Below are 26,081 nucleotides of genomic sequence, written 5' to 3'. Positions count from 1 at the left end.
GGTTATTGCAGACATTAGTACAATTCTATGATCCAGTCTATCACTGTTTCACATTCCCAGACTATCAACTCATGCCTACATTGGAAGAGTATGCCCAATTGCTTCACATCCCAGTTGCTGATACAGTACCTTTCTCTGGTTCAGAAAAGTTACCCGAGCACAGTTCTCTTGCAGAAGTGTTGTACATGAAGAAGTCAGAATTCAAGAATAACTTCACCACCAAAGGAGGACTTCTAGGTTTCACTGCCAAGTTCTTAATGGGGAAGGTTTCTTATTTTGCCAGTCAAGGTTGTGATATTATTGTGGAGCATCTGTTCGCCTTGTTGATCTACGGTTTGTTACTATTTCCTAATATTGAAGGTTTTGTGGATTCATATGCTATACGCATCTTCCTAAGTGGTAATCCTGTTCCAACTTTGCTCGGAGACACCTATCATTCCATCCATTACCGTACTTTGAAAGGAGGAGGAACCATAGTCTGCTGTATACCGTTACTCTACAAATGGTTTGTCTCTCATCTTCCTAAGTCAGCTACTTTTTGGGATCGCAAGTCAGGACTTCAGTGGTCACAGAGGATTATGTCTCTTACCCAGTCAGATATTGCATGGTATAGTAGAGTTTTAGACGATGTGAAGATCATTGATAGTTGCGGGGAGTTCCCCAATGTGCCCCTCATGGGCACAAAGGGAATCATTTCTTATAATCCAGTACTTGCTAGGAGACAACTCGGTTACCCTATGAAGGACAAGCCTCCTAACATTCTTTTAGAAGGTATTTTCTTGAGGGATAACGAGGAGGACCCTACCATGAAAGAGAGAGTAGTAAGAGCTTGGCATCGTGTTTGTCGCAAAGGGAGACTTGAATTGGGTAAGAAAGATTGTACCTCCTATGAGCCGTACCTCCAGTGGATCAGAGCCAGAGCTATACAGTTGAAAATGCCATACCCACATCATGATCCTATCAAACCCGCTCCGTTGAAGACCCCCTACCTTCCGCTAGATGACAAAGAAGAACTCCAAGCCACCTTGGAGAGGGTCAAGAAAGAGAGAGACGCTTGGAAGGATAAGGCCCAGGTGCTCGAAATGGAAAATGAAGAACTTCAGAGACAGTTAAAGGAGCAGAGTGGAGAAGATCGTGCAGGTAAACGTCCAAGGGTGCAAGAGGATTTATTTTCCTCAGGCACAACAGATTACTCCCAGATTCCACAGTCCTCAGGTGCATGGAAAGGTCTTGTAGACAGTTTGGTGAAGGAGAAAGCTTTTATGCAGAAGGCCTATGAAGAAAGAATTGAGAGACTTGAAGGACAACTCCTACTTGTTTATGCTCGTCCTGATGACACATGTCCTTAAATGGTTTTCTTGGTTGTATTTTGGGTTGATAACTTTGTATATTTTGATAAAAATGCTTAAAATGAAAATTTTGTTTTGTTATCAAAAATGTTTGCAATTCTATCTTTTCCTTCACTTAGAGTTCCTTGGAAAATCATTCATTTTGCATATCCATGCATCACGTGCATACAGGTTGTCTGTCTTGGTCCAGTCTTCTAACAGTTGCTTCCCGCCAGCAGATCCATTTCAAGCTGACGCATAATTACAACACAAGAGCCAACTACAAAAGAAGAATGGAGATAACAGATAACGAGAACCGAGAATTGAAAGCTCAGGTTGACCGCCTTTCTGCTATGGTCGAGACATTGATAGCAAACCAAGCAGCCCAAGCTGCTCAACTTCAAACAGCACAAGCTCAGGTTGCCGAAGCACAAGATGCACAGATCCAGGCGCAAGCACAGGCAGCAGAGATGCGCAACCAAATGTTAACCGCCCGTCTACAAGCAGAGGAAGCCCAGGCTAGGGCTCAAGTTCATAATTCAGGACAGACTTCGGCACAGAATCAACCTCAAATTCAGAATCAGACAACAGCAGCACCCGTCACTACAGTCATCGCTTCAGAAATCAACGCTGTCCCAGTCACTTCTGTTACCATCACAGCATCCCGTCCTTGGGAAATACCCAGGGATCTTAATCAAGATAGATATCAACAAGAGTTCGTTCCACCAAATGCTCCTGTCTTCACTAATGTGCCTCCCGTTGTTCACTATACTCCTCACCTAGGAGAACCTGTCTATCACGGCCCTACCCCAAGTGAGGATCCTGGTCTCAATGATAGAATGGATGAATTCCAGGATCAGTTTGCGGAATTACAAAAAGAGATAAAAGCTCTTCGTGGGAAAGAACTGTTTGGCAGAGATGTAAATGATATGTGTTTGGTTCCAGACGTAAGGATGCCAGCAAAATTTAAACTACCAGAATTTGAAAAGTACAAAGGAAGTTCTTGTCCACAGACCCATTTGGTTATGTACGTGCGAAAGATGTCAATGTACACCAACGACCAAAGGATGCTCATTCATTGTTTTCAAGACAGCCTTACCGGTGCAGCTTTACGCTGGTATATGGGATTAGACAGTTCTCAGATCAAGACTTTCAACGATTTAGGCGAGGCCTTTATCAAACATTACAAATACAACCTTGATAATGTGCCAGACCGAGATCAGTTGAGGTCCATGCAACAAAGAGAAAAGGAGACATTCCGTGAATACGCGCAAAGGTGGCGCGAAATTGCAGCACAGGTTGTTCCACCTATGGAAGAAAAGGAGATGACGAAAGTGTTCTTAAAGACTCTTGATACTTTTTATTACGAGAGGATGATTGCAAGCGCTCCTACAGACTTTACTGACATGGTAAACATGGGAGTCCGTTTAGAGGAAGCAGTTCGAGAAGGGCGTCTAGTCAGAGAAGGAAGTTCATCTTCAAGCGGGGCAAAGAGGTACGGCGGTTTTATGAAAAAGAAGGAACAAGAAACTAATGTTGTGTCCTATAATCATCCAAGAAGGATCAATTATCCTTACCATTCCCAACACCAACATATAGCAGCCGTGACTCCAGTAATCACTTCCGCTCCAGTTCAAGTCCAATACCCTCAGCAGCGTACCAACCGCTTCCAACAGAATACTCAGTATCAGCAACAACATCAACCTCAACAACATCAACATCAGTTACAACAACGTCCACCACAGCAGCAAAGAAGAACCAATTTTGATCCAATTCCAATGTCATATGCAGAATTGTATCCAGCTTTGATCACTAAAAACCTTGTGCAACCACGACCACGACCTCTTGTACCAGAAGTGCTACCTTGGTGGTACAAGCCAGAGGTATCTTGTCCCTTTCATCAGAATGCTCCAGGTCATGACTTAGACAACTGTTTTGCTTTAAAGTTGGAAGTACAGAAGTTGACAAGAGCAGGTATCCTGACCTTCAAGAACATGGGTCCCAATGTGAAGGACAATCCAATGCCAAGTCATGGTCCTTCATCAGTGAACAATATAGAAGTTTGTCTCAATGAACAACGTGTTACGAAGATAGAGGAGATTCGGCGGTCTTTGGTTGAAATTCATTCTGTTTTATGTGCTCATGGTCTATTCCAACATGACCACCAGATCTGTGGTACATGTTCAGTCAATTCAAGAGGTTGTAGAAAGATTCAAGATGATTTGCAAGGCGTCCTTGATCAGGGTTTGATTCAGATTTCTAGACAAGTGAGTTCTCCAGAATCACAAGAACAAGAGGTGAATGTCATCATTCCTTGCTTCAACATTCCAGAGAAAGTAGAGATAGCTTATCATCCGAGGGAGCCAGTGGTGATTTGCCCTCCGGGCCCAATGCCTTACACTTCAGATAAAGCGGTCCCCTACCGCTATGCAGCAACTATTATTGAGAACGGTAAAGAGGTCGAGATTAAAACCTTAGCCTCAGTTACCAATATCGCAGCAAATAGCCGAATGACGCGCAGTGGCCGCGTGTTCGCTCCGCCGGTTATCCCAAGTAGAAATGTTGAGAAAGATCCAGTAGTCGTGGTACCAGTGACAAGAGAAGCAGAAGGGCAAACAAGCAATTCAACCCTTGATAAAGAAACAGATGAACTACTTAGAATTATCAAGCTCAGTGACTACAAAGTGGTAGATCAGTTGCTACAGACACCGTCAAAAATCTCGATCCTGTCCTTATTATTGAATTCAGCTGTCCACAGAGAAGCACTACTGAAGGTGCTTGATCAAGCCTTTGTAGAACAGGATATAACAGCAGAGCAGTTCAACAATGTTGTAGGCAGCATCACTTCGTGCAATGGCTTAGGCTTTTGTGATGAAGAACTGCCAGAAGAAGGAAAGAATCACAACTTCGCTCTCCATATCTCAGCCAATTGTCAAGGGGATTCTTTGTCTAATATCCTAATTGACACCGGTTCATCTCTGAATGTCATGCCCAAGTCTACCTTGGTGAAGCTAAAGTACAAAGGGGGGCAAATGCGGCACAGTGGAATTATTGTGAAAGCGTTCGATGGATCAAGAAAATCAGTCATTGGAGAAGTTGATTTGCCTATTGGTATTGGACCACATGTATTCCAGATCACTTTCCAGGTTATGGATATAGTGCCAGCTTATAGCTGTCTGCTCGGACGCCCATGGATTCATGAGGCGGGTGCCATTACATCCACGTTACACCAGAAGTTAAAATTTTTCAAGAATGGGCAAATAGTGACGGTTAATGGGGAGCAGGCTATGCTGATTAGCCACCTTTCATCGTTTAGTGTGATAGAAGCAGACGAAACGGCTGTTCAAACTCCATTTCAGGCCCTGACCATCGATGATTACAAGAAAAGTGAAGGTTCAATCGCGTCATTCAAAGACGCCCAGCAGATTGTCAAGACAGGTCCTACAGAAATGTGGGGCAAGGTGATAGAGTTGCCAGAAAACGTTAACCATGCAGGATTAGGCTTTGTTGATGGAAAACAAGTGCAGACTTCAGTGGTGCGACCTTTCAAAGATATCTTTCACAGCGGTGGGTTTATCAACATGGTAGCAGTTGAGGAGGATACTTTTGAGGGAAAGACAGAAGACGAAGGCCCCAGATTTGTGACACCAGGAGTAGTTATGAAGAACTGGACCGCAGTTGACATCCCACATTGTGTCCACATATCAAAGTAATTAAGCTTTTCAGTTTTCAAAAATCTTCCGCTTTAGCCCAAAGCGCGAAGCATTAATTTTGTAAAATGGGCACTTTTGTCAAAAACGTACTATCCATGAAAAAGATCTTTTGTGTTCCTATACACTTGTGTCCTTTTATCTTTTCAGCTTTTTCGGAAAATGGTAACACAAAAAAAAACCTTAAAAAGAACACATTTTTGCATGTCATGGTCAGTCCTCTAAAAACAATTGTTTGTACAGGTTACTTAAACCCGTTGAACACAATGACATCATGCCCTCTCCCAACTTTGAACATTCTGTATTCGAAGCTGAAGAGGAAGAGTGGGATGAGATTCCAGAAGAGGTCGCCCGCCAGCTTGAAAATGAAGAAGACACTATTCAGCCATACAAGGAGCCTTTGGAAACAGTCAACTTGGGTTCGGAAGAAAATGTGAAAGAAGTCAAAATTGGAGCATTGTTATCCCCACAGGTCAAGGAGCAATTGATCAGCCTGTTGAAAGAGTATGTAGATGTGTTTGCTTGGTCTTATCAAGATATGCCTGGTCTCGACACTGACATCGTAGAGCACAAGCTACCTTTGAAGCCAGAATGTCCACCGGTCAAACAGAAATTAAGAAGAACACATCCAGATATGGCCGTCAAAATTAAAGAAGAAGTTCTGAAGCAAATAGATGCTGGTTTTCTTGCCACTTCAGTGTATCCAGAGTGGATAGCAAATATTGTGCCAGTTCCTAAGAAGGACGGGAAGGTACGAATGTGTGTCGACTATCGTGACTTAAATAGAGCAAGCCCAAAGGATGATTTCCCCCTGCCTCACATTGACATGTTGGTAGACAATACAGCAAAGTTTGACATATTCTCCTTCATGGACGGATTCTCCGGGTATAACCAGATCAAAATGGCTCCCGAAGACATGGAAAAAACTACATTCATAACACCATGGGGAACATTCTGTTATCAAGTGATGCCGTTTGGGTTGAAGAACGCAGGTGCTACTTACCAGCGAGCCATGACAACGCTCTTTCACGACATGATGCACAAAGAGATTGAGGTTTATGTGGATGACATGATCGCGAAGTCTCGTTCAGAAGAAGGTCACTTAGTAGATCTATTGAAGCTGTTTCAACGATTGAGGAAGTTCCGTCTTCGCCTCAATCCGAACAAATGCACATTTGGCGTCAGGTCAGGTAAACTCTTGGGCTTCATTGTCAGCCAAAAAGGCATTGAAGTTGATCCAGATAAAGTAAAAGCTATCCAAGAGATGCCCGCACCAAAAACAGAAAGGCAAGTGAGAGGTTTTCTAGGACGATTGAATTACATATCCCGGTTTATTTCTCACATGACTGCCACTTGTGAACCTATCTTCAAATTGCTGAGAAAGAGTCAGAATTGTGTTTGGACAGAGGATTGTCAGAAAGCATTTGACAGTATCAAAGAGTACCTCATGGAGCCTCCTATCTTGTTACCACCTGTTGCTGGAAGACCGTTGGTTATGTATTTGACAGTGCTTGAGAATTCTATGGGCTGTATTCTGGGTCAACAAGACGAAACTGGAAAGAAAGAGCATGCCATTTACTACTTAAGCAAGAAATTTACTGACTGTGAATCACGATACTCCTTACTCGAGAAGACATGTTGTGCATTGGCTTGGGCTGCTAAGAGATTGAGGCAGTATATGTTAAGTCACACCACTTGGTTGATATCCAAAATGGATCCAATCAAGTACATTTTTGAGAAGCCTGCACTCACTGGTAAGATTGCAAGATGGCAGATGCTGTTATCAGAATACGACATTGAGTATCATACCCAGAAAGCTATCAAGAGCAGTGTGTTGGCTGAGTACCTTGCTCACCAACCCGTTGAAGATCACGATGATAATGAGGATGAGTTTCCTGATGAAGATGTCATGTTCCTAAAATCCAGAGATTGTAAAGAGCCACTTCCTGAAGAAGGACCTGAACCAGATTCTCAATGGGGTTTAGTATTTGATGGAGCTTCCAACGTTTATGGACATGGAGTAGGTGCAGTCATTATCACTCCAGAAGGTTCTCATATTCCTTTCACGGCAAGAATTTGCTTTGAATGTACAAACAACATTGCTGAATATGAAGCCTGTATCATGGGTCTTGAAGAAGCCATTGACCTCCGCATCAAAAATCTTACTGTTTATGGTGACTCAGCGTTAGTTATCAATCAGATCAAAGGAGAATGGGAAACACGCCACCCTGGCTTGATCCCATACAAAGACTATGCAAGAAGATTGTTGACTTTCTTCACCAAGGTTGAATTGCATCACATTCCTCGGGATGAGAATCATATGGCGGATGCTCTAGCTACGTTGTCTTCAATGTATCAAGTGGGTTTTCCAAACGAAGTACCCAGAATTGTGATCAAGCGACTTGATAGACCAGCACATGTGTTTACAGCTGAGGCCAGTTTTGATGATAAACCATGGTACCACGATATCAAGCATTTCCTTCAGACTCAGGAGTATCCTCTTGGAGCAACAGAAAAAGATAAAAAGACTTTGAGAAGATTGTCAGGCAGTTTCTTCCTTAATCAGAATGTGCTCTATAAGAGGAATTATGACATGGTCTTACTCAGATGTGTTGACAAAAAGGAAGCAGAAATGTTGATGAAAGAAGTTCACGAAGGGTCCTTTGGTACTCATGCAAACGGCCACTCTATGTCAAGAAAGATGTTGAGAGCTGGTTACTACTGGTTGACCATGGAATCAGATTGCTGCAAATTTGTAAAGAAGTGTCACAAATGTCAGATCTACGCTGATAAGGTTCATGTACCACCAACCTTTTTGAATGTGATTTCTGCTCCTTGGCCATTCTCAATGTGGGGCATTGACATGATCGGTATGATTGAACCCAAAGCTTCCAACGGACACCGTTTCATTCTCGTGGCAATTGATTACTTCACCAAATGGGTGGAAGCAGCTTCGTATGCAAAGGTGACAAAGCAAGTGGTGGTCAGATTCATCAAAAATAATCTCATTTGCCGATATGGCATTCCAAACAAGATCATCACTGACAATGGCTCCAATCTGAACAACAAAATGATGGATGAATTATGTGAAAGTTTCAGGATCGAGCATCACAACTCTTCTCCTTACCGTCCCAAGATGAATGGGGCAGTTGAAGCTGCAAATAAGAATATCAAGAAGATCATTCAAAAGATGGTTGTTACCTACAAAGATTGGCATGAAATGCTGCCTTTTGCACTACACGGATATAGAACATCAGTCCGTACTTCAACTGGGGCAACCCCATTTTCACTTGTATACGGTATGGAAGCTGTGTTACCGATAGAGGTTGAAATTCCATCAATGAGGATACTAATGGAAACTCAGTTGTCAGAGGCTGAATGGTGTCAAAGCAGATACGATCAGTTGAATTTGATTGAAGAAAAAAGAATGACTGCCTTGTGCCATGGACAGTTATATCAAAAGAGAATGAAGCAGGCATTTGATAGGAAGGTTAAGCCGAGAGAATTCAAAGAGGGTGACCTTGTGCTCAAGAAGATGATACTATTTCACAATGATTCTAGGGGCAAGTGGACTCCTAACTATGAAGGACCCTATGTTGTCAAGAAAGCCTTCTCAGGCGGTGCTTTAATTCTTACAAACATGGATGGTGAAGAGCTTCCACGTCCCGTGAATACAGATGCAGTCAAGAAATACTTCGCCTAAAAAATGAAAAGAACAGCTCGCTAAGTTGAAAACCCGAAAGGGCGGCTTAGGCAAAAATGAGCGTCTCGGTGGACTGAAAACCTGAAAGGGCGGTCCAAGCAGAAATTAGAGACATAAAAAAACAAAGAGAATATTATCCCGGTAGATTGAAAACCCGAAAGGGCAATCTAGGCAAAAGTTAGGGATTTCAGGCAAGTAACTGCATAACAGAGATAAGATCATTGAAGTATCAGAATATTTTCAACAGTTCTCCAACTTTCTCAAGGCTGCAATACAGGTCAAAAGTGGAAGAGAGAATGATGTCATTGTAGTTCAACGTACCCTTTTTCCACGAAATTACCATTTTCCAATTTGTAAAGATCTATGGAATCACGTTGTTGGCTGATTACCATCCTATCAAATCAATTTGAGCCTTTCTATATTTCTTGGCACTCTTAATTTTCATTTCAATTTACGAAAGTTCTTTTACTTTGACAGATATGTTTTGAAACAAAAGTTTTGAATTAAAAACAGTTTTTGAAAAATATAAAGATTATTTATTTTGATTTGTGGACATCAATAAAAGGATTGAGACATGTGGTCCCAGTAATTCTGAAATCATGTGATTCCAACTAGACATGTTCATATTACTATCCTTATATGTATATGATGAAAAAATCTCCACAGGTGTCTTGGCAGTAATATTTCTCCAGCAGAGGTTGTGATTCTGGATATCCCCAGCTATGCTTCCTAGTTTTCCTCAAGAGATCATGCAAGAAATATTTCAAGAAGTTTATTCCCTTCACTTGGGGCATGAAGACTCCCCATTTAATTGATCATGAAGACTCCCCAGTTTAATTGATCATGAAGACTCCCCGGTTAATTGATCATGAAGACTTTGATCCAGGTTTTAAGTTACAGATTTGGCCTATGGGATTACTACAGGTATTTCCCCAGTAATTTATTAAGGCGGGATCAGCAATGTCCCCAGCAGAGGATGAGAAGGAAGATTTGATTTCCCTGAGCAGGAGTAATACAGAGGTCTCCATCCCTCAGCGAGTGAAGAAAGTTGATATTCAGAAACTACAGGGAATCTCCTGTTGTTCTCTGTCCATTCAATAGAAGGATATGTCTCCTCCTCAGTAATGTTTTGTAGTAAAAGAAGAGTGTGTTATGCATTTTAAGCAAATTCAAGAATTGCAGGATTTCTCCTGAATTCTCATTTATATTCAAAGGTCAGACATCACTGTTCCCCGGCAGAGTCTCCTAGAGGAAAGATCTCGTAACCAGATATCAGACACCATAATCCCCTGCAGAGTCTTCAGATACAGAAAGTCTCCATGATAATTAAAGCAAAAAAATCAAGGATAGATTTCCCCTTATTCTTATTCCCTGGAAAGATACCACCTATCCCCAGCGGACTTTATCCCCAGCGGAGTCTTCCAGAAGAATAATCCCTTCTGCATTATCAGCAAATTCAAGAATTGCAGGACTTCTCTTACAATATCATCTTATTTCCAGAGGATAACACCTTGTATCCCCAGCGGAGTCCTCAGAAAGGTCCAATCCTCATATACCTCACAAATTCAAGAACCACAGGGAATCTCCTGCATTTTTGAAGTAGAAGGCATCTCCATTCTTCTACGGAATCCTCAGCAGAGACAGACTTTTAAAGAAACCTGGATATGGTGCTCTTGTACCAATTCCCCAGCAAGTCTTTGTACTACTCCCTAGCGAGTCTCAGTGCAAATCTCCAGCAAGTCCTTATGCAGCTGTTAACATTTTTAGTTATTCCTAGTTTTGTCTGTCCATCATGCATTCATTACTAAATATTCATGCATATCTATGACATATCATGCTTGCATTCATATGCACCTTGTTTCCTTGTTTATATTGTGGGTTGAGTCAATCTCTCCATATAGAGTATCCTCATAAGCAGCAAAATACCTTTTATTGGTCATGTTCCCCACAGAGATCTATGCCTCGTGGAAGATGGTTGTTTCAGTTGTAAATCCTGATGAGTTCATTCCTCTTCAGTTGAAGTCTTGTTTGACCGTTTCATTCTAGTTCTATCCTAGTTTGAACCTCGTGTCTCCAGATAAAGCTCAGAAATTGCCAGTAAAAGAAGGCAACAATATAGTCTTTGTGACTCTCATTCAGTAAAACAGACATGACAGATATTGTGTCCAAGTCCTTTATACCTTCATCTTTGAGTTGGTACCCGTTACAAACTTGAGTTACCTACATCCATGAGTGGTAACCTTTGTTATCCCTCGGATAAATTAATTACTATCTCCATCTATGAGTTGATAACATCCTCACAGAAAGTTCCATGGTTCTACCTGCAACTTTGAGCTGGTAGCGTGCTTTCGTCTTTGAGTTTAGCACAGATTCCTTTTGATTCCACCTTCGTCTTTGAGTTGGTGAAGTACCTGCAACTTTGAGCTGGTAATATGCATTCATCTTTGAGTTCGCACATTTTCCTGTGATTCCATCTTCGTCTTTGAGTTGATGGAGTACCTTCTATGAGTAGGGTATGTTTGATCCTTGTTGAACTGATAGTGTGCTTTCATCTTTGAGTCTGCACAGATAACTTCTGATTCCATCTTCGTCTTTGAGTGGATGGAGTACCTTCATCTATGAGTTAGGTACATTTTGTCCTTCCACCGTCATCTTTGAGTCGGTAATGATAAACATCTCCAGGAGAATATGTTCTTTTAAACACCTTTGTCAATGAATCGGTGGTTGCCTTCAACTTTGAGTCGGCATTTCTCTGTCTACCTCATCAATGAGTTGGTAGTGTGCATTCAACTGTAAGTCTGCACAATGATCCTTAGATCTGATTCTTCATCTACACCATCATCAATGAGTTGGAATTTGATTTCCCTAGCAGTGTTATTATCAATCTTTTGAAGCTTGCCTTCAACTTTGAGTTGGCATGTCCTGTTTACCTCATCAATGAGTGGGTAGTGAGCTGTCAACCATGAGTTAACGCAGTTCGATTCTTATTATGCCCTTGTTATACCTTCATCCTTGAGTTGGTATTCATCTTTTCTGTTACCTCCATCTTTGAGTTGGTAATGTACTGTCACATCAGTACTCTTGTTATATTGATCTTTTCCCACTTTCATCTATGAGATAGTGATGTATCGTCAACATTGAGTCGATATCTCTTTTCCTCCTATTTTCCATCTATGAATAGGTAGTGAATCTTCCCCAGCTGAGTATTCTCAGTGTTTACCTTCATGCATTGAGTCGGTGTATGTCCTTCCCCAGTAGAGTTTGCACTCCTGTGTCTCTGTGTCTGTCTGTCTTTTGCATCATGCATACATGCATTTGCGGTCAAATTTTGTGGCGTTTGTCATATTTAATTACCTTACGCCATTCGATAGCCTCCGGCTATCTGGCCTAAGTTAATTAAATAGGGGCATCTGTCGCACCCCAAAATTTGACTTTGGCTTTGTTGACCACATCTTGATTAATCTCGTTGTCTCGTATTCATCTCAATTTCTTAAACTTTGCGTGACAACTGGTTTGATTAGGTTTTGTGTGTTTTCGTTGCTTACTGTTGTATTTCGTTGTTTTAGCAAAACCTGGCCGATATCGTTGCCTCGTATTTATCTCGCTTATCTCTGTTGTGCGTGGCATCGCTTCGATTAGGTTTTGTGCGTTTTTATCTATTTAATTGTTTGTTTGTCGGTATTTTGACTGTATTTCGAATATATTAGAGTTTTCGTATTGTCCGATTATTTGTGATTGTGTTTGTCAGCGTTTTCGTGATGTCGTGTTGATTTTATTATTGCCTAGGGTTGTTTATTTAATTACGTGTTGTGCCGTGTGATTTAATCGAGTCTGTTTGAGTCGTGTTGTTGATTTTACTGGTTTACCGGTTTACTGGTTTATTGGTTTTATCAATTTGTCTGTTTTGCTGTGCAAATTGTCATCGTTTTTATCGCGTTCGTGTCGCTCGATTTTATCGTATTTTAATCGTGTGCCGTTTAATATTATTTGTGCTTAATATTAATTGTGTTTAGTTGTTAATTAGTTTATTTAATTAGGATTAATATTATATTAGTTTATTATTATTATTATTATTATTAATATATAAATTATATTATTAATTTATGTTAGATATTTTTTTTAGGTTTCCTATTGTTTAAGTAATCTAAATATATATTATTAATTTATGTTAGATATTTTTAGGTTTCCTATTGTTTAAGTAATCTAAAATATATATTAATTTATGTTAGATATTTTTAGGTTTCCTATTGTTTAAGTAATCTAAAATATATATATATATATATATATATATATATAATTATTATATATATATATATATATATATATATATATATATATATATAAATATATATAGATGTGTAAGAAAAAAAGAGAAAAGGTGGATCAGTAAGGAAAAAACGTGTGGTGAGAGAAACAGAGAATTGAAAAGAAATATTTTTCCAAAAGCATTACCGTATTTCACTTGTTCTTCATTTTCGGTAACCCAAAATCGTCCCGATTATTCACCGAAACACAAAACCGATTTCATATCTTTGAAGTTCGTTGAGTCCAGGTCACAAATATCCAAGGTTCATTTCATTCCGGCGTCGTTTCACCGATCAAAAGCGACGTTGAAGTCAGGTACTCACGAAGGCAGCCAGCACTGCGTCGGTGACGGTTTCCAGCTTTCGGTCGATCATTTGGACGATCAGAAGTTCATCCTCTTCACACAAGGTAATATTCTTCACTTATCTCTGAAATCGGCAAAGTTCCGGCTTACCGACATGTGTTTTAATATATTATTTATCTAATATATATATATATAGATATATATATATTATTTTGTCTATTATATATCTAAAAAATAAATATATATATATATATATATATATAATATATATATATATATATATATATAATATATTATCTTTGTCTATATATATTATTTGTCTATATATATATTATATATTATATATATATATATATTATATATATATATATATATATATATATATATATATATATATATATATATATATATATATATATATATATATATATATAAATATATATTATATTATTTTTGTCTATTATATATATTTGTCTAAATGTAAATATATATATTTTTGTCTACTATATATTCTTGTCTAAATATATTATATATATTATATATATATATAATATAATATAATATATATATATATATATAATATATATATAATTACTTTTGTTTACTAAATATTGTTTATCTTTTATTATTATTTTGCATATATGTTTTTTTAAATGTTAGTTAAATTAATTATTTGTTTAAATGTTTATTTTAATTAAATGTTTATTTATATCAAATGTTTATTTTGTCTAAAGTAAATATTTATATTGTTTTTTTATATTTGTTTATGTTGTTACTAACCGTTTCGTTTCAGTTTCAGCTCGATTAACTCCACTAACTATTCGTAATACTAACTATTCATAGCTAACTGTGTTGTAATAATTTACTTTCTCGCATTTTTATGTTCTGTATTGTGTGTTTAATCGTATTGTTCACGTTTTATGTTAAAAAATCGAAAAATCCAAAAAAGAGAAACCCGATGCGATTCCAACGGTCGCCGTTTAAGAAACCCTTTTCACACACTCACAAGCTTACTCTTGGGCTTCCTTATAATGAGCCCATTTATGTATTGTTTCAGGGTTTAGGCTCGTTCAAATCTAAAGTCAACAAAACAGACTTTCCCCTTTTCTTTTGGGAGAACTACGTGGATTCTGATTTCTCCATTGCGCCTTGGAGATACGTAGGCATGAAGTCTACGACTTTATCGAGTCCAAAAGCAATAAAATCAAGTTCTTTTCTCATCTCCCCAATCAAACGATCAAAGCGAAAAAAGCAAAGCATTCACATAAACATAAGCAAAAAGGTTCCTGTGGAGTACCACAGATGTAGAGGGTGCTAATACCTTCCCTTTGCATAACCAACCCCCGAACCCGTAACTCTAAAGGGATTTATCGTTATTTTTCCTTTCCTCTTTTTGGATAAAATAAAAGACGGTGGCGACTCTTGCATTTAAAATATTTTTCAAACGGGTTAAGTTCAATCAATACTTAATCTCGTGAAAAATCCCGCCGCGACAAACATAGAAAATGACTTTCCAAAAAAAATTAGATCTAGACCCCAACATGAAAGTTTTTTGGAATGTCATTTAGAGTAACGTTTATCTTGGAATCATTTTCATATGATAAAAATTGTAAGAGATAGGGTCTAGGGGGACCCAGTTTTGATCAGATGAATTCATCTGGTCAACCACCATCAACCAACTTGCTAACTTGAAATTCTCTTGAATTTTTAGGCTCATGGTAGATCATATATGCATAAAATGATGAATTTTGAAGTATCCCTTGATAAATTTGATCAATTGGTGAAGAAGCTTGTTCAAGAAGTTACTCAAGATACCCAGATGAACTAGGGTTTCCAAGACAAATCAACTCCAAACTCTTGAAGAATGGTTGATCAAAATAACATGTAGTTATAACGGGGACTCATATATGATGCCTAGAACCATTGTAGATCATTCCTTGGTTGAGCTCTTGGCAATGAGGGTCTTAAACCCTAGATGTGAACTTGATAGATCAATGGTGATCATGCCTTACCTACAAAAGAGTTAGGAAAATGAAAAGACATATTTTTGGTATTTGGGTTAGTAAAAGATGATAATATACAAGTTTGATTAAGAAAAAGAGTTTAAAATGCAATGACATAAGGACAGAGTTTCTAATTTGCAATAAAGTCTAAGTTTAGAAATCACAAGCAAAGAAGATTTTTTAAAAGGAGGGAGAGATTTGAAATTAAAGAAGTGGGAGGAGATGAAGAGACTAATCCTAAAAAAATAATTAAAATTTAAGAGTTGAAAAGATCTTACCAATGGGATGCAATCCAATAGACAAGAATGTCATATAAAACCCAAATTTCCCTTATACTTTAGAATCAAGCAATATCAATACACAAATAGCAAGATGAAGAGCAAGGCATCAAATAAAGATAGCCACATCCAAGCTTAGCAACTTCATGATCTTATTAATAATCTCCCATGTATCAAATGATCTACTCTTTGAATGACTCAGAATAATGCATTAGACACAGATTCAAAATAACAACTTTATCAAGATCACGTAGCAGACAAACTCAAAAGGGATCTCCATACTTGCATCAAATGAGAGTTCACTTCACAAGCACTTGGTTTCATGAAAGTTGGCATTGGCCAAGTCCTGTTGCATAGGGAGTGTTGCCTAATTTTAAGTCCAATGTCTCAGATCAAATCCAACAGTCCACACAAATCTTTTTTAGGGTTTTTATTGTTATTATGTATATTAAGGTCAAAAGACCACAAAACCAAACAAGATACACAAACAAGTATATATAATCAGAATATAATCATAAGATATGGAACAAATGAGCAAAGTGAAAGTGGCATTAAAATAAACAAGTTAAATGGTATGAGTAATGGCAAATGAATAAATACTTGAATTTAAAGTGCATAAAGTAAATGACTTGAAATTAAATGTTAGTTGATGTTAGTTGATTAGAAGTTAGTATTGCTTTTGCTTTTTTGTTGTTTAAGTCATTCTTTGGTGAATACTCAACCCACTATTCACAAGCATGGATGCTTGAACCAAGACATCTTCCAAAGGAAGGAAAAAAGGCCAAGTTTCTACAGATTACCATGAAAGGGGGGAGACTTACAATCTCACTTACTAGAATGCTATGCCTTTTGTTTCACAATTTAGCGCTATGTTAAGCAATTGTAATTGGACTTATGTAGAAGTCACAACTATTTGAGGCCGAGTGTAGCAGTAAATTCATGGTCATCAAGCTATGGATAAGCTAGAGATCAAATAACAAGAGTCGCCACCACGCTTTTATTGTTTCCATGGGAAAAGGGAAAAAGTACGAACAAAACGCAAAAAGTAAGAAGTTTTCAAATCAAAACTAATAAAAAGTCAGAGATTACAGATAAGGGGGTTGGTTACAAAGAGGGAATGTGTTAGCACCCAAAGTGTCCTAGGTACTCCTAGGGAGCCCTTTTTGGGTGCATATATACTTGGTATAAAGTGATGTTTACAAACAAATAGAATGGGGGGATGAGAAAAGAATTCCTTAATTATATTTTTGTGTTTGGCAAGACCTTCGGTCTTTTTCCTACGTACCAACATAAAAATGAGGGATCAAAACCTCGTAGTTCGTGATACAAATTTCAAAGTGGATGCATTGCTTTTAACAAAAATTAAGTTTGAGAGGCACAAAGTCCTAAAAATGGTTTGAATGAGTTAGTTCTTTTTGGCTTTTTTGAAAGTTTAAAGCAAGTATAGTTAAGTTTATTTACAAGTTTGATTTAAGAAAAGAAGTTTGAAAATGCAATGGCATAAGGCTAAAGTTTCTATCTTTTTTGCAAAAGTGGTCAAAGTTTAGAACAAAATAAGTTCAATCAAAGAAGATTTTTGAAAAGGGAGGGAGAGATTTCAAAATTAAAGAAATAGGGAGAAGATGAAGAGACTATCTTATGTACAAAATTAAAAGTTTAAAGTTGAAAAGATTTGACCAAATGGGTAGCAATCCAATAGACAAGAATGTCAACAGAAACCTAGAATTCCCTAGACTTTTAGAATCAAGTAACACACAAATGCACAATTATATTATCTTGAAGAGAAAGGCATCAAATAAAGATGGCCACATCTAAGCTTATCCATTCCATGATTTTCTTCAAGGTAGCCCATGTAACGATGAATTTCACAAGTCACTGGTTCAAAATAAGAGCTTCACAATGATCATGTTGCAGATGAACTCAGAGAGATCTTGAATGATGTATTAGATGAAGGTCCAAATTGCAAGCACTTGGTTTATCAATAAGTTGGCATTGGACAAGTCCTTTAGCATTAGAATGTTGCCTAAGTTCTAAATCCATTTGTCCAAGATCAAACCAATAGTCCACACAAAAGTTTTTTAGGATTTTTGTTGTTATTATGTACATTAATGGTCAAAGACCACACAAACAAACAAAGTATACACAAACAAAATATATCACACAATATGGTCCAAATGGACAAAGTGAAAATTGCATTAACACAAACAATTAGAATGATATGAACAATGGCAAATGTATAAAACCTATAATTAAATGACATTAAAGTAAAAGGCTTGAAATTAAAAGTTAGTAGTTAATAGGTTAGAAGTTAGTATTGTTTTGTTTTTGCTTTTGATTCTTAGACATTCTTTGGAGAACACTCAACCCACTTATCACAAGCATGGATCCTTGAATCAAGACATCTTCCAAAGGAAGGAAAAAAGGCCAAGTTTCCATACAATACCATGAAAGAGAGGAGACTTACAACCTCACTAACTAGAATGTTATACCTTTTATGTCACAAATTTAGCGCTATGTTAAGCAATCGTAATTGGACTTATGTAGAAGTCACACCTATTTGAGGCCGGGCAATAGAACTTTTGTGTTAATGCATGTTGGAGACATAGTATTATGAACTATGATCATGAAACATACCACACACAAAAAGAATATGCAAAAGGTGTGGCTTAATCTCATCGATACTCATGTTAATTTTTCAATCAACTAGTTTTAGGACTTTGAGATATCATAGGCCAAATGAGATGAATGCATAAAGAAGGGGAATGAGATGAAGAGGGAGGGGAATAGATGAAATCTCAAATTGATCAAAGGAGGACTTTTATCAAATTAATATCATTCATTCATTTTGGGAGATGGAATGTACATTCCATCAATCCCCTAAATCCAATGATATTAATTTGACAAAGTCAAATCAACCTTGATCAAGGCCCAACAACAAGAGTCAAACATAAACAAGTCATCACAATTGGTCAACAAAATTATTTGACATTTATTCCAATTAAAAATACTAAAATAATGCATTTAAATTAAATATGGTTTGTCAAATTCCTAAAACCTCATCAAGACACCAAATAAATGGCCATGAGATTTATCATAGGTCAAAAAAGGTCAAAGGACCTTGGATAAAAAAATTCAGATTTTTTAAAGACTTAAAAGTATTTTTAAACAATTAAAAAAAAATGAAAAATTAATTAAATCATGAAAAATATTAATAATGATCCAAAAAATAATTTTAATTTAGAATATGTAAGAGGAAAATATTTGAAATTTTTTGGTGAAACTCATATTTTTTGGATCAATATTAAAATTAATATGAATTAATGGAAATAAAGCAATTAAAATAAAATTCAAATAATCAGAAAAAATGTGGACCACTTGATCTCCCTCATTAATTGAGGTGACAAATCAAGTAGCCACCAACGCGCGTTCCATGGTGCGCCTGATTCAAATGTCCACACGCTTGGTAATTAAAACGCACACTCATGATTAAACAATTTAAACTCATCCAATGGCTCAGGACCACGCCACATCATTGCCGTAGCAAAGCGCCAGTCATCTTCTCAGGCGACCTTGGTCGGACTGGTTCATTCATCACCTCAATAAAAATGAAAAAGGAAGACATGATCTGAAAGGAAAAATGGTGTAGATCACGAATATCACCTTAATTTTAACTAACTCCTCATATATAGAAAGATATAAGGAGTTGAAATTTAAGGTATGTCAACTGAGTTTCTTCGATTTGACCTTTAAGCAACTCAATCTTCTTGCCTACATTGGTAGGAATTCAGACAACCAAAGAATCAAGAGAATTAAGCAAGATTTAGAGAGAATCGAAGAGATGAAGTTTTCTAAAAATTACCTTCAATGCAGTGCAAATCTTGAGGTTGCTTGCTCCAAACACGATCTGATCACACTCGAGAAGCTAACAGGAAGTGATTGATGAGGTTACAAGGCTTTGGATCCTGGAGTTTTTGAATCTCCAACAGTTGAGATTCAAACTCAAATTTCAAGTTGAAATTTATCAGGTTTTCCTTTGGAATGAGAGGGTTTCAATGGGGGGCAAAGCTGGCGCACAAGGTGTCTTCAATTCTGATGCTAGAGGTCTCTATTTATAGCTGCAACTCATGATATTTACACCTTCAAATTCACTTTCCAAAATTGGAAATTGATGATGCATGGGTGCATGGGCGTGTACAGGCCCATGAGATCATTGCTTAAGGTCCCTAAATGAGTGTAAGAGGGTCTGAAATCAACTTGGATTGCAAGGCAAATGTGTGTGAAGATTTGAAGTTTGATGTTTGCCAAATGATGATACCATGTTCATGCCATGTTCAGGCCTAGCAATTCTTATCCAAAATGAATGAACTTGGACTTTTTGGAAATGTTAGATCAAGGGGAACAACTTTCATGTTCACCACTTTTCCATTTGGAGCTTTTATCATGACGAAGTTTGAGGTGGAAGTTCAGAAATTTCAACATGTTGAAACTTTTTCTAAGTGTCAAGCCATATATCTCAATATTCCACCTTGCTTAACTTTGTATGTGAGCTTCAAATGAGAAACGTGTCTTCATAAAAGTTGTATCTATTTCAAAGACCTTCAAAATGGTCACCAATTTCATGTCATTTTGATTTGAAATGATAGAGTTATGCATTTTTGAAGTTTGGAAAAATCATTTATTCAATGGTATAGGTCAAAAGTTACCTATAATGTAGCCTCATATCACATGCTCAAAAGAGTTGAATTAGCTCTCACTCAAAACATCAAAGTTGAAGTAGACATATTGAATTTGATTGTGAAACTTGTAAATATTTCATCTCATACAAATTGAGCAAGTTATGGCCTTGGGAAGTTGACTTTCAAATTAGGGTTTAGACAAAATAACCTATAATGTTTCAACATAGAAAATGACTTTCCAAGCAAAACTAGGTCTAGGTCTCAACATGAAAATTGTTTGGAATGTGATTTAGAGTAAGTTTCCCTTAGAACCAGTTTCATATGGTGAAAATTGTAGGAGATAGAGTCTAGGGAGACCCAGTTTTGATCAGATGAATTCATCTGGCCAACCACCATCAACCAACTTGCTAATCTTCAATTCTCTTGAATTTCTAGGCTCATGTTAGATCATATATGCATAATATGATGAATTTTAAAGTTCCCCTTGAGAAATTTGATCAATTTGTGAGATAGCTTGTTGAAGAAGTTACTCAAGATACCTAGTCAAACTAGGGTTTCCAAGGCAAATCACCTCCAAACTCTTGAAGAAAACTTGATCGATATGAATTGTAGTAATCATTGGGACTCATATATGATTTTCATAAACATTCTTGTATCAATTTATGGTTGTGCTCTTTGTCATGAGGGTCTCAAACCCTAGATATGTACTTGATAGATCAATGGAGATCATGCCCTACCTACAAAAGAGCTAGGCAAATGCAAAGACATATTTTTGGTATTTTGGTTAGTATAATGATAAAATACAAGTATGATACAATCACAAAGTGCTTAGTGATCTCTCCCAAAACAAACCCAATGAAAAGGGGTAAGGAGGATGCCAAGGTATGATCCTAATGCTAATGCTTATGATGAATTTGCATGAGGGAGCTTAGGGTTAAAATTAGGGTCTTACAGCTGCTCCTATTTAAGGACATTCTAACTGAGGAGGCGAAGGTTAAAATCTTCATGTCGACTCAGTAGAATGGGATTAAATAACAACATATAGAAACAAATTTTGGTTCCTAAGAGACCTCATGATGCATATGATATGAATGCAAAAAAGTAAATACTCTCTGGGGAAGTATTGCCATAAAGGAAAAGAAATAACAAAGACCAAAAGTCCACAGGAGTATAACATATTCCATAAGGAAAACTCACTAGGGAGACAGAGACTCTGGGGGGGGGGGGGGAAGGGTTATGCACAGGCCAGGCTACGACTTAAAACTACTCGGGGACTAGAGGAATTCCATACGAAATGGAAAGACTCAGCCTGGGAAACAACAACGTCTACAAAAGATACGAGTGAGTCAGGATAAAACTGAAATACTTGAGTCATGTAGGGAAAAGAGATTTCGCTAAGGAAATGCGCACTCAACTCAACTGGGGAGAAATGAACTTCAACACAGGAGGAGCAGAAGTCTATTATCTATTACCTATTGTAGCGGTGTATTCGTCGCTATATGATTTATCGATTAAACCATAAGCAAGAGATACAATGAAATTTTCGAGTCGCCACCGCACTTTTATTTATCCAAAGGATTGGCTAAAAAGCGAACAAAAGCCTAAGAAGTTTTACACGTAGAAAACTAATAAAAAGATCAGAGATTCTGGGTAAGGGGTAAATTACGCAATGGGAAGGTGTTAGGCACCCACTACGTCCTAGGTACTCCTAGGGAGCCCTTTTCACACTTGTTGTAAAAGATTGTTATTTGTTATGACATAAACATTGTGCAAACATGATTGGGATGGTGAGAAAAGAATATACAAGTTAGTTATTTTTGTGTTCGAACGGATGAACCCGCTGCCTACGTACCTTCCATCAAAGGTAAGGATCAAAACGCCGTAGTTCGGCTAAAAGATTTCCAAAAGTTGGTGGATTCAGTTTTAAACACAAGCACTGAGGCTTTTCATTATCAATGGGAGAAAACTCGACCAAGGAACAACATCCACCATGCGAGGATAGCTTCGACGTACTAGAGGGGTTAGCCCTGTTTTCAGTACGGAAGTCTTACTGTCGACTCACTAAGGATAGGCAAGATTTACATCAACCACAATGATAATTGAAACCTATGGCTAATGCATGAAAAGATTAACAATGGGCAGAGCCAAAACAAGTGAATGAGTGAAGTTAATTGATTGTGATTATGAAAGTGAAGTCAAAGTATGATTAAGATTGATTCAAAAGAAGTGTTATGAAATGGAGTTTGAAAAAAAGTCAAGGACTTGAGTTCAGGTTTTTAGTTAGAAAACATGAAGATGTTTGCACAATATCTATGTCAAGTTTGAAATCAAAGTGTGAAAAGGTTTAGGACACAATGAGAATGAATGGATGGGTATGGATTATAAAACTTCTTAGAAGGTTCACTTCTTGAAATCATATAGAAGATGATTCAAGTGTGTCCTTTGGAATAGCAATGGATAATAACAACAGACAAAGAAAGTCAACAAAAGCGGATATCGGATGCCAATCACTGGGCTTATACCAATCTCCTAAAATAAAACTGGATATCAGATGCCACTCAATGGTCTTACACTAATCTCCTCAACAAAGAAAATAAAAGGTGAAATATGGAAATCAACTGCCAATCTGTCTGGACTTAGGTTAACTCCACAGATGCTCATAGGAAAACCAAATGCCACATTGCAGGGACTTACAATGGATCCTCACATACAAGAACAAAAGCAACAATATGATCATAGGAAAGCAAATGCCAACTTACAGGGACTTACAATTGCTTCCTCACATACAATCAAATAAATGCATCAGGCAAAGATAAGATGAGTGGCCAAGGTGATGGTCTTATACTCACTTCCATATCATAGGAGCCATGGCCAATGGATGGTCTTACAATTGTCCTCAATGGGTAAACAACAATGATAATGTCACAAAGACAAATGAGATGATTATGCATTGATGAGCAATTAATGATGATGATAAATGCATAGAGCATACAAGCAAACATGTGCATATGAAGTAATCAATCAATCAATAAATATCAAACAGCACACTCTATATCCAAACAAGGAGGCTCACACAAGAGGGTTTGACTATGAAAGTCCACTGTAATAGGTAAATGTCGCTCTTAACCTTGCCATTGAGAGGCTAAGGTGAAGCAGATGAAAGGAGATGAGGGGTGTGCCTCATTGCTTCTATCCCTAATCAGGGAGAGCATCAAAGAAAGTGTGGGAGCTCAGAAAGATGGAGCTCTTTCCACATTATTGACTCGATAGATCTTGGGTTTTTATCTCAATGCTACAACCATGTAATGGGAGCAATGAGAAGACTCACTGAATAGTAGGGGATAGGCTACTTATCCCTTTGATCTACCAATTGCCTTACTTGAAGGACTTTTCCTGCTTGGGACAATTTTAAACACACACAAGCATTGCCTCTTAAGGAGGACTTCAGACAGTTTGCCCGGCCAAATAACAAGCCGGGTCTCCAGACTACATGAAGAAAGAGGGATTACCTCAAAGAAAATTGCTAAATAGCAAAGCAAAGCAAGTTCAAAGAACTTAAGCAACTAAATGGTACCTGAAATAGTCAAACAAATCAGTACACAGTTCAACAGTTTAAATCAAAAGGAAATGAATCAAACAGTTAAATCAGAGGGACCAATGTGCAAAGCACAAGACTCAAGTCACATGAGTCACACCTACAAAACAAAGGTTAGCACATGATAATATAGTCAAGCTCAATCAAATTTGGATGGTTTCTTTGAAGCACTATGCTTAACCTGAAACATTAACTCAATTGTAAGCTCAAAAGACCACTAGGACTAGCCTAGAGTCAAAGATGAAAGAAAAGGTCAAAACAGCAAAGAAAAGTCAACCAAAGTCAAGTTCAAGCATTTAAGGAGCAAGCACAATTGGATTCAAACTCATATCATGCATCATTGTCATTTTATAGACCAAAGAAGTCAAAACATGGCAAGAGGGAGCACACAAAAGGTCAACAGCAAGACCAAGCTCAAAAGCAAGCATAATCAATTCCAAAAATCATGAAATAATTCACACTCAAACACAATCCATAACATAGCATGCATATGAAATTTTAGCTCAATTGGATCATGGGAACATGGTCAATTAAAATCAAGAAGTCAACACAATTTCAAGTATGCACCAAGAAGTCAACAAAACATGTGTCATCTTCAAAAAATCATAACAAAATGAAAACAGATGAGAAATGGATGGGATCAACACCAATGCAAAGCTCAAGATGTCTAGTATGCACATGTGAAATTTCATGATCATACAATAAGGTATGAGAATTTCCCAAAGGATTTGGCAAGATGTGTCACACAAAGTCAACAATTGACTAGGCAGAGAAGAAAAATCTCAAACAATTAAGAAATGGCATGATTAAATCCAGGAAAATTCACACATCAACTAGACAAATAAGAGATGGCTCATGCAGAATTTCACATTAATTGGAAGCCAGGAAGCATGTGAACAAAAATCATAAACTTGCATATCATTGGTGTGACACAAGTTGTCACACCCTACTTAGGAAATTTATATCTCAACAACCACATATGATAAATGCACAAACTCTACATCAAAATGAGCATGAATGAGTGTAGAATGACCACACAAAAAATTCAACTCAAATGGATGCAACATGATCATTTCACAAAAGGATTGGCAAAAGGTGTTAAATAAGCATACATGTTAAGAACCCTAGAGCCATTTAAAATCCATCCAATCAAAAATTCAATAAAAATCACAACAAAATAGTAGATATTCTCATGAACTTGATGGAAAAAATTTCGTGATTTTTGGAGTTGAAACGAGTGAAATATGAATTTGGAAAGATGATGAACAAATTGTAGCAACATGAGCAACATAACATGAAATGGTGGTCAAACAAGGTTGACCAATGGCATTTAAGTAAATAAGCGCCTCATTTAACTAAGCGCTGCGTTTTGGCCAAACCAGCGAAATGTTTTGATTGGTCAGTTCCCAATGGAACAGTGACGCGGACCAATGGATGTTCAAGTTCTGGGTTCAAAAACCCTTAGGGTTTTAGCAGCATGGCTTCATCATTTTCATCAAGAATCATCATCAATCGACATTCAAACATCATGGTAAACAGCATGGCAATGACACAATATGTTCATGCAACATCTAAACAGCCATAAACCAAACATATTCATGTGAATTTTCTGGGTTCTAGGGTTTCAACAGCAACAGTGTTCATCTTCAAACTCAGCAAAATCGAGCATAAACAAATCACCCAGAAACAGAAAATGAACATGGCAATCGACTCAGCATAACAAGCATATGCATAATATAGCATCCATTATTATTAATTTGAACACACAAAAGAGAAATCAACCAAAACAAGTTTGAACATAAACATGTAAACTCAGATTTCTCAGCCATAGCATATTCATTTCAAGAGATTCAACTTGCAATGTGTTCAGCATACAAAGAACTACAAGATACATAGCATGATTTGGAGAAAGAAGAGATTCGAAACTTTACTTGGTTTTGAAGAAAAGTGAGATGCAGTGGTGGTTTGAGTGATGTAGCTCGAAACAGATGCTCACAATGCTTGGAGATGTTGAATGATGAAGCTCTTTCAGCTCAAGAATGCTTAAACATGTCCAACTCTCGATTTGCCATGGAAGGTGTCTTGGAGAAACAGAACAAGAAGGGGCTGCACAGGTGGAGTTTTCTGGTTTAATATGCTCCCAAATGTTGATTAAATGATGAAGGAACCAAGAATGCTC

At 37.5% G+C, this 26,081-nt stretch overlaps 2 protein-coding genes across 2 annotated transcripts; both read left to right on the top strand.

Annotated features, from left to right (window-relative positions):
• Window positions 1–2,560: 2,560 nt before the first annotated feature.
• On the top strand, window positions 2,561–4,923 carry LOC127103630 (uncharacterized). Its single transcript, XM_051040877.1, has 2 exons — window positions 2,561–4,789; window positions 4,894–4,923. The coding sequence occupies exons 1-2, from the start codon at window positions 2,561–2,563 to the stop codon at window positions 4,921–4,923; spliced, it is 2,259 nt and encodes a 752-aa protein (XP_050896834.1).
• Window positions 4,924–5,795: 872 nt separating this feature from the next.
• On the top strand, window positions 5,796–8,729 carry LOC127107536 (uncharacterized; the record flags this gene model as incomplete). The annotated part of the gene is made up of 1 exon (XM_051044814.1): window positions 5,796–8,729. A coding segment is annotated over exon 1 (2,934 nt), but the record flags the coding sequence as incomplete, so codon positions are not given.
• Window positions 8,730–26,081: the final 17,352 nt, after the last annotated feature.

This window comes from Lathyrus oleraceus, chromosome 7 (assembly GCF_024323335.1).
Source record: "Lathyrus oleraceus cultivar Zhongwan6 chromosome 7, CAAS_Psat_ZW6_1.0, whole genome shotgun sequence".
NCBI classification, from domain to species: domain Eukaryota; kingdom Viridiplantae; phylum Streptophyta; class Magnoliopsida; order Fabales; family Fabaceae; genus Lathyrus; species Lathyrus oleraceus.
This window is presented reverse-complemented; position numbering and strand designations above follow the sequence as displayed.

Excerpts from the sequence above, each read along its gene's own strand:
- LOC127103630 (XM_051040877.1), top strand. The coding sequence starts at position 2,561 with ATGCAACAAAGAGAAAAGGAGACATTCCGTGAATACGCGCAAAGGTGG. Across the intron at positions 4,790-4,893 it reads CTACAGAAATGTGGGGCAAG|CGGTGGGTTTATCAACATGG; the intron begins GTGATAGAGTTG and ends TATCTTTCACAG.